Consider the following 14,294-nt stretch of genomic DNA (forward strand, 5'->3'; position numbering starts at 1 on the left):
TTTAGGAGCCTGAGGAAATTTGCATTATTTTTGAAAAATAGGGAAACGCCCCTTAGAAGTCAAAAAAATCTTAATGACAACCACACCATAAAATTCAGCGTATCAGAAAACCCTGTAGAAGAGGTTTCGAGCTCCCATCAAGAAAGATCACAGATGCGTGTTTATTTGTTTTTTTTTCTAGGGGTGATCGGATCGACCCAGTGGTCCTAGAATATCGCAAGAGGGCTCATTCGCATGGAAATTAAAAGTTCTGGTGCTCTTTTAAGTGACCAAAAAAATTAAGGACCACTAGGCCCCCTCCCACGCTCATTTTACCACAGTCACCTGATCAAAATTTTTAGATATCCATTTTGTTCAGCATAGTCGAAAAATGTAATAACTATGTCTTTGAGGATGACTTAATCCCCACAGCCCCGGGGGAAGGGCTGCAAGCTATGAACTTTGCCCATTGTTTACATATAGTATTGGTTATTGGGAAGTATACAGACGTTTTTCAGGGGGAATTTTTCTTGTGGAGGGTTACGTGGGATGATCTTTCCATGGATTAATTTTTTATGGGAAAAGGGAATTTTTCATGAAGGGGGGGGGGCAGATTTCCTGGCATTATTTAAAAACGATAAGAAATTAAATATAAAAAAACAGGTTTTTGCAACTGAAAGTAAGGAGCAACATTAAAACTTAAAACACACAGAAATTATTACGTATATGAGGGGGTTTGCCCCCTCGTCAATACCTCGCTCTTTACGCTAAAGTTTTTTTAGTACTTTCAAAAGAGCTATTTATTCTAACTAAACGACCTTTATGATTCAGCGGTCATTCTTCAAGAATTGGAATAAAATTCAAACTTTAGCGTAAAGAGCAAGGTATTGACGAGGGGGCTAAACCCTCATATACGTAATAATTTCTGTTGGGTTTTATGTCTTAATATTGCTCCTTATATTCAGTTGAAAAAACTTGTTTTATTATTTATTTAATGATTCAAAAGGAAGGGAGAGGAATATCATTTAATACAAGGTACTTAAAGTGGTTCAGTTGGGATCCAAGTTACATTCTCCATCATACTGAATAAAACAAAGCGTTCAGTATCTTAACTCATTAACCTCTGAAAATTGTGCATGGAACCCTTTGGGTTATACTTGTGTAAGTCTTTACTGCCAAATTTATAAAACTGGCCTTCCAGGGTTTTATCAATGAAAAACTCCATGAGACAAAGATACGTGGCAAAGTGTTAAATGAGGCAAAGGCGTAAAAGATGTTTTATTTTCTTATTACAATGTTTTCTACTATGATAATGCAAGAAAAAAGGAATTAAAAAGAGACATACTTTTTGAACTAATACATGAGAAGATAAAATTACCTGAACACGGAAAGTAGTAGGGCTAACATCACCTCGCTTAGAAAAATCCACGTAGTGAAAATCGGGATCGTCAAGGAATCGACTTAGGTCGTCACTCGAAATATCATCTTTGGCCTGGTTCGATAGAAGAATTTCAGCACTTAGTTTATTCACATGCTCATATCTATAAAAGTAGGAAATAAAACTTGATTAGAAAAAGAACTTTTAAAGGAACTGTGAAATAGAACAAAAGAAATAAGGATTTTCACAGAAACTTGTGAGTACAGTTGAGTTCTAAAAGGGTCAAATCACCTTAAATTTTAGGTTTATAGGCATACTTTAATCAAGCTATATTATTTAATTTAGAAAATGATAAATTGCTGAGTTATATATAATGTAAAGCACGAAGCATTGTTATTTGCATACAAGTACGTATCTAGGGGGAGGGGGTTTGACCCTCCCCCACCCCCAAAATGTTTGATTCGTAAAACGTAACAAAAATGTATATAAACATTATTTAATCCGCCCCCCGGTCAAAAATCTTGAATACGGCCCCGCCTGTGTATGTAGGAATTAGTCGCAATTGTTGGACACCCTTACGTTTTGACCGATGAAGTCTCTCGTTGGTAATATTATGTACGACAACAGTGATATACCTCAGAAAGTGTTCTAAAGTAGACAAATCATTGTCTACAGTAAGGTTGTCAAAGATAAAGCCAGTGACTTCAATGGGCAAAATATTAGGACTTAACAATTTGTCATTCAAAATACATTGGAAGTTGGTGCAGCTAAATACTGCATGGCGAATCATGAGCGCCGCCAGGGAATTTCCCAAAGGACAAGCGCTACCAGGAGCTTTATCTTCACCAAGATTTGAATACGAATATTCCTATTTTTATATGTTTCTTAAATGTCTATTTCTTGCCCACGAAAGCTATGTCTCCTCTGCAGATAGCCATTTGAAGAATGACAGTGCTTTAACCGCTATTCCACATCACCTGAAATTAACATTTGCACTTCTTTTAAAAAATGAAATTAATACATTAATGCAACATCTCTCTAGAACTTTAAATTAGTGTCCTTCGACTCAACACCAAAATCAATATAAGATTTAAATTTGAACATGATGACATATTGCAAGCGCAAAAAAGTGAAGTATCAAGATTTTAGATGATGAGATGAATTTCGGACCCCTCTTGACTACATGGTCACTCAGGTCCTCTCTCTATATTCTTCAAATATTTGCTTGCTACGCTGGAAATTAAATGATTCCCAGCGTCTTTAATTACATCCTCTTGTCACATCCAATTTTTTCTAAGAATTGCACTATTAAGCGTATGACTGTGGTATTTAGTTCATCACTTAAGAAACCACCAAGTAGTAAATTTACTGAAATATTTTCCTTTTGTTCCTTGAAGAATGATTCTATGTGTCTTCTCTGATGCATATAATGATCACAATCAATTAAAATATGTTCAACTGTCTCTTCACTGTCACAGTGTATCAAGATTTTAGAATACTGTGTGTTTTTTATTCAAACGATTTTGCCTTGTGTGCCATCAAGTAGCGAGACATGCTTCAAATTTAATTATAGTAAGCAACAAGCATTCTATTTATTAATGCTCTGGACTACTCGTACATTTTGAAAGAGAGTCTGACCCTTCTAAATATTGGGTTTGACAACCCTTGTAAAAAAAGAAGAAAAAAATATTCCTTTTATTCTTTTTATGCTCAAAAGCACACTAAATCATCAAAATTAGCAGACTAAGTGAAAGGGGAAAAAACTTGTACTTTATCACGAAGAATGTGATAACACTCAGATATCTAAACCTTGGTTGGTATTTATTGGTTTGTTTCCAATGAAATACTTTAGATTAGTTTAATTTATCACCAAAAATGTCTGGAATTGGCCCAGGCAAATACTTTGGCGATACAGAAAATTTTCTAGTTGGGATTCCACTGAGAAATAAGAAAATATGAAAAAATGCTTTAGGTAAGAATGACCAAATATGCATGCAAACACTAACCATACTTTGGCAGAAAAAAATATCACTTGGTCGATCCGACCGCTGCATTATGCTTGTTAGTGTTACACGACTCATCTTATCATGATTGCAGCGATATCTGCAACCTAGTATAGAACGAGCCACGGGCCATAGTAACCCAAAAATTTAAAAACGCTTTCAAAGAAAAAATTTTAGGTGAGAAACAATTGTCATTATAAGCTGATTCAGGAATTGTGACTCTGACTTCGATTAACCTTAATGGCAAATGTTTATTACAAACACAAATTAATGGGCATTTCAAAAGATGAACTGAAAGCCTTCGAAAATGGTGTTGAATCAAAGTGAAAACTGGATCATTAAAATCACCATTATCGAAAACTTCCTACAGGGATGTTACAACCCCCTACTTTGAACAACAAGGCCAATCACTTTTTTCCCATGGGTAGCACTGATGTCCTTCTTTTTTATTTATTGTTTTCCTTCACCGCTAGCGGGGCACTGGAACAACAAAGAGCTGTTTAAGGGCCATTTCGAAGGAAGTTACAGTATCTAGTGTCTTTTATAATTAACAAAAGATAATATCATAATAAAATGCAATTATTGGCATAAAAGTGCATCTTCATATGCAAGATGATATAACGACTTATCTGTTGACAAGGGATATGATATCATAATTGACTAATTCTGTAACCTGATTTCCTAAAATGTCGTCAAGTATACTGTCTAAATGTATCATACAGGGTGGAATACAGAAGTACAAATGCTTAGAGAAAATCAAATAACTGGTATATTTAATTTTAACCTAACATCGACACAAAAGATCGATTTTGAGATATGGACGGATTTCCCCTAACATCGGCATGGACTCTAATGGCGAAGTAATTTTTATTTTTATTTTATCTGGCATAGTTTCTGAGATACGACCTAGTATCAATAGGTGATAAAACTGATTTTCCACAGCCGAAACCTAGTGCGGTCATACTAAAATTACAAAATTTAAAGTCAACATCCATCTGAAAATGCAGTGGCAAAATGCGGCAAGAAAATGAAACATTGACGCTATCTTTAGCACGAAGTAGCAAGTATCAACACGCTTCAAAAGCTTTTGTCATAGCAGATTAACCGTCAAACACTCGCTATTCGACAAGGAAAAACCCAAAGAACAATAAGAGGCATCCCTGGCTTGATGGAAAAATACGAGTTTGGTGTACAGTTCCAGAGGTGATAATCTGGCGTAACAGACAAAGTGTAACAGACAACTTATTTATATATATATATAGATAAATAACAGTCCAAAAGGAAAATCCTTTTATTTGACAATAAAATACACAAAAAAAATCTCTGGGTGTTTCGGTCGCATACACAGTGGCCGTTTTCAGCAGATAAAATCCTGAACGGTTTATCTCCTGAAGACGGCCACTGTGTACGGGACCAAAATATCCAGAGATTTTTTTTTGTGTATTTTATTGTCAAATAAAAGGATTTTCCCTCGTCGGCTGTTAATTATACGTCATGTAAAGGGAGTGTGGTCTTCGAAAATACTTATCGTTCTACAAGTATTAGTACTTCTGTATTCACAAGAGACTCTTTTACCTTGGCCACCCCAATGATTGTTATGTTATTAGGGATGTTGTGTTATGCATGACTGTTATAATAATTTGTAACTGAAAACTTTTTTTTATATAAAAAGTCCTATCCAGAAAAGAATATAAATACAATAATGCTAAGTAAACTATAACCTGTATAATACCATTCCCTTTAATAGGAAGTTTCCAAAAGCGACTATACAACGAATACATCTAGATCTCATTATGTGGTGAAGGCACCTATCTTCCCCATTCTCAAAAACGGAACCTCTTTAAAAGAGAGATTAAGAAAAAAATTGCCCAAACCATAATTCTTCTCCTAGTCTCGGGTATGTAACCTTGGCTTCCGAACCTTCCCTCAATCTCCCAAAATCCTTTCCAATTCCCGATGAGATTTAAATTTCTGAAGATCACTGTTCATCGAAAGATTGAGAGTTCTCGATCAGAGAGTGGATACCCATCTTTGGCACAAAATCAAATAATATCACCAATAAAGATTATAAATATTTTAGCCGAAAACACACTTCCTTGAGGTACACCCTAAAATTAAAAAAAAAAAATGCTGATTTCAAATCAACTAAAACTACATTTAACTTTTCTTCTTTTCAATATTTTTCTTTTAATGTATTTACAATAAAACTCCTTCAATTGCACAATATCTCTTTCGGAACCTTGTTCTTGCAATTTTTTTTCTTTTCCATCCATATTTCCAGCCTTTTATCTATAATTTTTTCCAAAGCTTTTCTAGGCAACTGTTTAAGAGGCTAATTCGCTACATTGGAATGAAACTATCCTACCTCCAAATGTGCTACGAATCAAACTATCCTATGTCCAAAAATAGAAAAAATCGTTTTTCAGTCTATCTAGTGCTAAATTGTGTGCTGAATCCAAATTTGCAGTCAGAATTGGCCCTACGCCACTAGAAAGGCTTTTTCTTTCTTATCTTATGTTGCAAATTTGCTTTTCTCACACCTTGAAACTATTCTATGTCCTTATTTGGACTTGGGCTAGTTTCAAGCAGTAAATTTTGATGAGTTGCAGGACATAGGATAGTTTGTTTGGACTTAGGATATTGCCATTCTAAAGTATCGATACGTCTTTTTGGACATGGGATAGTTTGATGGCAACGTTTTCCTTCACCATCATCAATATTTATAGTAAAAATTTGCAATCATGAAGAAAGGGTGAAGTTGCAAAATGAATAGAGGAAGAATGCTAATGGAACTAGCTAGAGAGAAGGCCAGGAAAAGTAAGAGAAAATTGCCTGATTCTTATTCTTGTCCCTTTTTTTCCCTTTTCAATGTTGCTATACCATTAGACAGTGGACCATTTAGGTATTGTGCTTTCCTTAGATATTGTGGATTTCTTCAGTTCCCCTCTGGCAACTCTGGCCAGTCACGTCAGCTCATTCCTAGGTAGATCAGTCAACCACAAACCCTGATTTTTGGATACCCTATGCAAAACGTTGGATACCTGTTGGCACTCTAAACCTGACCTGTCTCACTATGGGTGAAATCTGATTGGTTCATTTTTGAGCTTCAGTCACATCATCAATACTTTATTGGCAACAGATATCCACTGTTTGGCATAGGGTATCCAGCGTTAGGAATAGGCCAGCGTTTGGCATATGGTATCTATCCCAAATGCTGGGTATATCCGACGTTTTGCAAAGAGTATCGAAAAATCTGGGATTTGTGGCAGACTGGGGTAGAGTACCTAAATGTATGGTTGCTACCATCCCTGAGCTATACCCACCACTGGCACTGTGCCCACTAGAACTGAGGGATTCAATTTTACAACATCTGATCTACAATTACAGTATTATCTGATCTTTCCACTAATACTGATAAAGTCTTACTGGTTACACACCATCTCTTAGGTCAAACTTAACATCATCCCTTCTGCCTGTTCACTAGCTCTACAGTGGGGAATATGAAATGGTCGATGTGACTACTAAAACGTGCCGGACAACCTGTATTACTGGTGGACAGTGGCGTTAATAGGTTCAAATCAGCCATGATTGCTCGGATGTTGTAAAAGAGAGTGAGATTGTTGCTAGTAACTGTAAAAACTTCAGTCTAAATATTTTTTAGAGTAGGATTTATAGGTTTACAAGTCCATCAGTAGTTTACAAGTTTTCTAGACTTCCTGGATATAAGTCTTTTATACTTCCTGGATACTGCCCGTTTATTTTATAGAGTTAGGTAGCATTAAGTGAACTGAACTGAATAGGCTGAATATTTCCAGCATATAAATAGTAAACATAAAGCCATACAGTATTGTCAACATCTGTGATTCAGTGACATCAGATTTTCTCTAAACATCTAACGTGGCAACCTTTAAATCTGGCAACAATTTAAACAACATAAAAAAGCTTATTTTATTTAACTCACTGTTGCTGCAGTTATCGGGGCTTCAACATAAGATTTGACTGCCCTAAAAAACAGTACTTATGTATGACATTGACGTAACAATTTCTTTTTTTCCAGGTTCGGCAGTGACAACAACTACTGGCAACAAATCTGACTGCAACTCTAACGCAAATTATTTGAGTCCCCCAGAAACCTCAGTAATTTACTCAGGGGAGTTGGGAAGAATGCTATGGGCCATGACCACAGAAGCTGGCAGCTCGTTTGAAACGAATGAAACCCGTGCAGATTCACATTTGACGGTAAAGACTAGTCTTGACCTGGAAATGATGCAGTGCATTCCTGACGCTCCTCATGTGTCAGACACTCCTATTCTGAATCTTGACGTGTTCTTTCAAATTAATGAGCAAGGCTCTAGTGCAGATCTTTCTGTGCATAACGATTCTGCCTTAGGTGCAAGCGAAACTACCATTCAGGATGAATCCGAGAACTTTTGTGAGCTAGGCATTACTGGTGGTGCATCTGCTTTTGAACTTAGTGGAATAAAAGAGAATGGGAATACCTCTGCTAATAAACTTAGTGGAGTAGAGGAAAATGACAGTGCGTCTGCTGGTGAACTTAGTGTAACAGAAGAAAGCCCTACTGTCCAGGGAAAGAAGAGGTAGAGAAGACCTTCCAGCTGGAAAAGATACATAGCAAAGAAGATGTTGAATGGTGGCATTTAACACATTAGTAGCAAAGGAAAGACTGTGCCAGAAAGGACTATGAAAGGGCCTTGTAAGTGCAGGATGAAGTGTTATGAAAGAATTCCAGAAGAGACTCGAATAAGCATTTTCAGGTCTTACTGGGAATTGGGTGATATTAATAGACAAAGAGACTACATACTTCAGCAAGTTAGTCAAGCCAAAAAAAAAACGTTCTAGGATACATAAAAGCGATAATGATAATCATGAAGAAGGAACAGAGGGACAGAACAATGACACTGAGAAAGCAGAGAGGAGGGTGTTTTCAGTAGCGTATTCCTTGTGCATTAATGAGGAACCTGAGAAAGTCTGTCGACTGTTTTTCGTAAATACGCTAGGAATTTCTGAACAGATGGTGAAAACTGCGTTGAAGAAAAAAGTGCCTGGTACGGGAGCTTCGAAAAGGGATGAAAGAGGTCGAAAAGAGGAATCCCGCAGATTCACCGATATAAGAGAACTTAAATCATGCAGGGAGCATATAAAACTTTTGAAAAAAGCCCCAAGCCATTACTGCAGAGCTAGATCTAAATCTCAGTATTTGGAAGATGGGATCAAGAGTCATGCTCACCTTTATAGACTTTACCGAGAGTGGTGCCTGGAAAACAATAGACAAGCTGCAAGATCCGACAAATACAAAGAGATTTTTCAGCATGAGTTCAATCTCAGCTTTTTCCGTCCCAAAAAAGACCAATGTGACAAGTGTGTTGCGATGGAAAATGCTAGCCCTCAGATGAAAGAACAGTTGACTATACAGTACAGTGAGCACATCAGAAACAAGGAAGAAAGTAGAAAGTTTATGGCAGAGGAACAAGAGAGAGGAAAGATGGACCCTGAAAGGATTATCATAGCGTGCTTTGACTTACAAAAGGTCCTAAAGTGTCCGCGTGCAGAAGTTTCTTCTTATTACTATAAGTCGAAACTTGACTGTTACAATCTCAGTATCTATAACTGCAATACTCGCGAAGGAAACTGCTACATGTGGCATGCAGGCACTGCTAAAAGAGGCTCGTCAGAAATCGGGAGTTGTATTTACAGCTTTATTGTGAGTAAGGTAGAAAAAGGAGCAAAAGAATTCGTTTTCATAAGTGACAATTGCGGAGGACAAAACAAGAACAAGAACCTTGTTTCCCTTTATTTATACTGTGCCAGTAAATTTAAGATAGTAATTACTCACATGTATCTTGAAACCGGGCACACGCAAAATCAAAACGATTCGGTCCATGCTGTCATCGAGAGATTTGCTAAGAACCAAACAGTGTATGTGCCTTCTCAGTTGTTTCAGATTGCAAAAAGTGCATGTTTGAAGAGTCCTTACAAAGTAAAGGAAATGGGAATGTCTGATTTATATGATCTTGATAAGCTATGTAGAGAGACCAGTGATAATTTTAACGTCGATATTAATGAGGTTAAAGTGAACTTCACAGAAATCCGAATGTTGAAAGTTGATTACACATTGCCTGACATAATTATTGTTCGGACCAGCTGGGCAGCTAAAGACATCAAGATGATTGAAACAATCAGGAGGTCAAGAAGGGGGAAAGCTTCAGTGAAGAAGTCAGCTGGGTCGTGCAATTTGCAAAAGCTGTATTCTGGTCCAGTTCCAATTCGCGAAAGAGTGTACCGCGATATTCAAGATCTTTGTAAAAAAAAATTTGATTCCTGAAGCTTATCACCAGTTTTTCAGAGACCTTCCGTTCGATTGTTTAAAAGAACGTTCTGCGGAGTCGGATGATTCTGATTAACTTCGTTTTATTTTTCTCTTTTGATACTTCGAATAGTAATTTTTCATTTTGTCATACTTTGAATATGAATTAAAATAATATATGGTGAAATATTTGATATAATACGGACATAGGATGGACTGTGTCTTCCTTCAGCAAAGCTTCTCAGATTGGTAACTATCCTATGTTCAAAAATTGGACTTAGGATTGTCTCGTTCCGATGTAGATAATATAACTACCATCCTATATCCAGTTTTTTCGACGTTCTGACCTAAGTAGGTCAAAAATATCTTCACTAATACATTGCCAATACGAAAGAAACTCTACAGTCCGGTTGTTCCCCTAAAACCTCTTTTTGAAGTACTGGAAAAATAATCTTAAAAACTTCAAATAGCTCTCCTGAGAAGTAGCGGTTTTGGACGTAGGATAGTTTGAATCGACGCCCATTTGAAGGTAGGATAGTTTCATTTTAGTGTAGCGAATTGTCTGTAGTTATTGTACGTATCGGGATTACTTTTCTTATAAAGCAGGAAAGTTAGTGAAAATTCTCCAGCTGTTAATCGGTCTTTTTTACGGTTAAAAGAGCAAACAAAAGAGCATTGAATAGTTTTAGTATCAGTGGCGTAATTTCGTCAAAATACTGGTGGTGGGGGGGAGGGGCAAAGTTGGAGCCAATTTGTCCAAAACAAGTGAAAATGACAGTGAAAACTGAAAAATGGGACATATACTACCATAAAGGCAAAGATATACTAATGAAAACTTATCCGTTCCTGTGGATGCTTGAATTATACAGCCTTATCTTAGTTTTGACAAGATTTTTTTCAGAAATTTAATTTCAGACGGGAGCGGGGCAGGAAACTGGGGCATTCGACCTGATATGTCTGAAAACATTGGCAAAAATTGGAAATATCAGCATACTATGTATATTAATGTTACTATGAAATATAATAATTAGTTTCAGCGGGCCGCGATAGCCTGTGAGGCACAGGCTAGTAACCCACTGCGATTATAGATAAGTCAAAACCAGCAGGCCAGATCTACACTTCTGGCCCATAGTTTCCCTATTTTGCATTGAGACTGCAATATTTTCTCTGTTCTAACCAATTTAAATATCCTCCAAAGAATATTCCTGCGCAAGTCCCTGCTCTGAATGCTACTTTTTTTCCACGAAAAGCCGAATTCCTACTATCGTAATTTAACAAAGCGGACTTTAAAATTTATGCACGTGATATATTACAGGATCCGCAAAGATTTTCTTTTTTTATATCCTTTTGACTTAACAAGACAAATCAAATTACAAGTCAAATAGTTTTTTAGTGAACAGAGTTAATGTTATTCCAACACCGGATGACCATTATTATACGTAAGACTATTTAGACCATTGAAGTACTAAAAGACTATTAATATGCAAAAAGCAAATTAAATACACAAATCAAGAACAAAAAAAATTCTTTACTCAACATATTAAACAAAACTTTGTTAGCGATATCAGCATTTCGATCAACCTTTGACATTGGTTAATGTATCCAATATGAACAACTTAAATTAGAGATAAATGACTCACTGCAAATATACTGCATACAATTTAGAAATCCAAGAAAATTTTCTGATAAAATAAATATAATTATCTGGGTCATTTGCAGTACCGGTTCTAAGTAAACTTTGTACCTAATTGACATTGCTCTAAAAATTTCCATAACAAATTAAATTAAAAATTGAAAAATACCTGCAGATTATTGTTGCACTTTAACCTACTTCAATAAAATTAGATACAAAAATACATATATTAAAGCTTTTTCGTGCTAGGAATAAAAGATTATAATATTATAAAATATACTATACGAAAAAATACAGTTTTATCCCTCTCGCTATGCAGGCATGGCTTTCTGCACACCGAAGGCCCGGGCAAATAGCAAATAGCTATATGAAGTTGTGCAGACTAATCGTAGATATTGTATCGTCCTTCGATCATAGGCAGTGCAATAGAGCAGCCTAAGTAAAGAGCGATGTGGGCACAATGTATTTTTTTTTTGTTTAGATCAGGGCACTTTGTATCGAAGGAGTTGTCGTAGAAACTTCGAAAAGAGCTCATTCGATTGGAAATTGGAAAGGCTAGTGCCCTTTTTAATAGTCGAAAGTGATTGGAGGGCAACCAGCCCCCCTCCCATGCCCACTATATCCCAATACACATTGAATAAAAATTTTGAGATAGCCATTTTGTTTAAAGTATTTGAAATAGCATGAAATTATGTCTGAGGGTGAAAATCACAGCCCCCCCCGAGCCCTCAGGGCAAGGGTTGTAAGCTATGCCCTGGGGGTATTTAAGGTTTATATAGAAAGGATGATCGTCCAAACTTTGGAGGGGGCTCATTGCATTGCTAAATAGAGGCCAAGTGACCTTTTGAGATTTATAGTGATTGGAGGGTGGATACTCACACACACACCTTGTATTTTCTCGAAGTGCATCAGATAGAAATCTTGAGATGGCTATTTGTTGTCGTAAAAATTTCAAAAAGAGCTCAATCGACTGAAGACTGAAAGGACTAGTGCCCTGTTTAATAGTCAAAAGTGATTGGAGGGCCACTGACCCCCCTTCCACGCCCACAATTTCCTCAAAATCATCGAAACAATTTTTTTTTAGATAGCCATTTTGTTCAGAGCAATTGAAAGGTCCAGAAATTATGTCTTTAAGGATGGCACCCCCCTCCCCCACAGCACTCATGGCAAGGGTTATTAGTTATGCCCTGGGGGCATATAAGGTATATACAGGAAGGATGATCGTACAATTTTCGGAGGGGGCTCATAGGATGCGTAGTCAGCAGTTCTAGTGCCCTCTTTAAGATTCAGAGTGATTGGAGGGTAGATACCCCCCCCCAAACCTCATTTTTCCCGAAAAGTTTGTGATAGAAATTTTGAGATGGTCATTTGTTGTTGCAGAAACTTCAAAAAGAGCTCATTCCACTATGAATTTAAAGGACTAGAGCTATTTTTGATAGTCAAACTGATTGGAGGGCAAATAACCCCCCTCCTCCTCCCACACCTACCATTTCCCAAACACGTCCAATAAAAATTTTGAGATAGCCATTTTGTTCAACGTAATTGAAAGTTCCGAAAATCATGTCTTTGAGGATGACAACCCATACACAGCTCCCACGGCAAGAGTTGTAAGTTATTCCCCTGAGACATATAAGGTATATATAGAAAGGTTGATCGTATAAACTTCGGAGGGGGCTCACTAGATTCGTAATCAGAAGTTCAAGTGCCCTTTTTAAGATTCAGAGTGATCGGATGGTGGATAACCCCCAAACCTCGTATTTTCCGAAATGTATTTGATAAAAATTTTGACATGGCCATTTGTTGTCGTAGAAACTTCAAAAAGAGCTCATTCCATTAGAAATTTAAAGGGCTAGAGCTATTTGTTCAACGAAATTGAAAGTTCCGAAACTTATGTCTTTGAGGATGACAATCCCTACACAGCTCTCAGGGCAAGAGTTATAGTTAAACTCTGGGGGCATATAAGGTATATATAGAAAGGGTGATCGTATAAACTTCGGAGGGGGCTGACTGGATTCGTAATCAGAATTTCTAGTTCCCTTTTTAAGATTCAGAGTGATCGGAGGGTGGATATCCCCCCACCTCGTATTTTCTCAAAATGCACCTGAACGAAATTTTGAGATGGACATTTGTTGTCGTAGAAACTTCGAAAACAGCTCATTCATTGGAAATTGAAAGGACCAATAACCTTTTTAATAGTCGAAAGTGAGTGGAGGGCAACTACTCCTCTCCCACGCCCATCAATTCCCCAAATACATCCGATCAAAATTTTGAGATAGCCATTTTGTTCAACGCAATTGAAAGAACCGGAAACTATATCTTTGAGAATGATGACTCCCCACAGCCCTGAAGGCAAGGTAAGTTATAAGGTATATATATATATATACCTTATCACGACCAAAACATAATTTGAACTTAACTGAAAAAAATGGCTGTGGACTGTAAATTTAGAATACTGATTCATACTCCTTAAAATTTTAAAAGTTTTTAAGTTATTAAAGTCCAAAAATAAAACAATATTAAACATATTTTTTTTATTTAATTCATACAATAATAACCGGGTCAAACTCAAAACAAGCAAAAATTAACATGAGTAGGGCTGATACCCCCAATGCCTTCTGAAGACCATAATATAATTTGCGCTTTACTGAAAACAAAATACGTTTGAAATGTTTTCAGCTTTCTTACTTTCATAAATGAAAAATTATCAAAACTTTAAGGAAGAAATGTCAGTATATGTCAATTAAACTGACAATCCACAGTCATTGTTTTTTTTTATTATTATTTTTTCAGTAATGCGCAAATGTGTTTTGGTCTTGAGAAGGCATGGGGGTTATCAGCCCTAGTCATGTTAATTTCTGCTAGTTACACAATCATGAAAATAAACGAAAACCAAAGTGAACAAGCTCTCCAGTCCCACGATACGGGGAAGAGTTGCATCTCCTGTAACCAATAGGTTATAGATGGAAAATAGCGCAA

At 36.6% G+C, this 14,294-nt stretch overlaps 1 protein-coding gene across 1 annotated transcript in view; it reads right to left on the reverse strand.

The window, feature by feature from the left end:
• The window catches only part of LOC136039421 (sestrin-2-like), a 75,581-nt gene that overhangs the window by 12,801 nt on the left and 48,486 nt on the right, over positions 1-14,294 (reverse strand). The window contains exon 5 of the mRNA XM_065723158.1: positions 1,358-1,520. Coding sequence (XP_065579230.1) covers positions 1,358-1,520 — 163 coding nt within the window. The remainder of the gene's footprint in view (positions 1-1,357; positions 1,521-14,294) is intronic.

This window comes from Artemia franciscana, chromosome 2 (genome assembly GCF_032884065.1).
Source record: "Artemia franciscana chromosome 2, ASM3288406v1, whole genome shotgun sequence".
Classification (NCBI taxonomy): Eukaryota; Metazoa; Arthropoda; class Branchiopoda; order Anostraca; family Artemiidae; genus Artemia; species Artemia franciscana.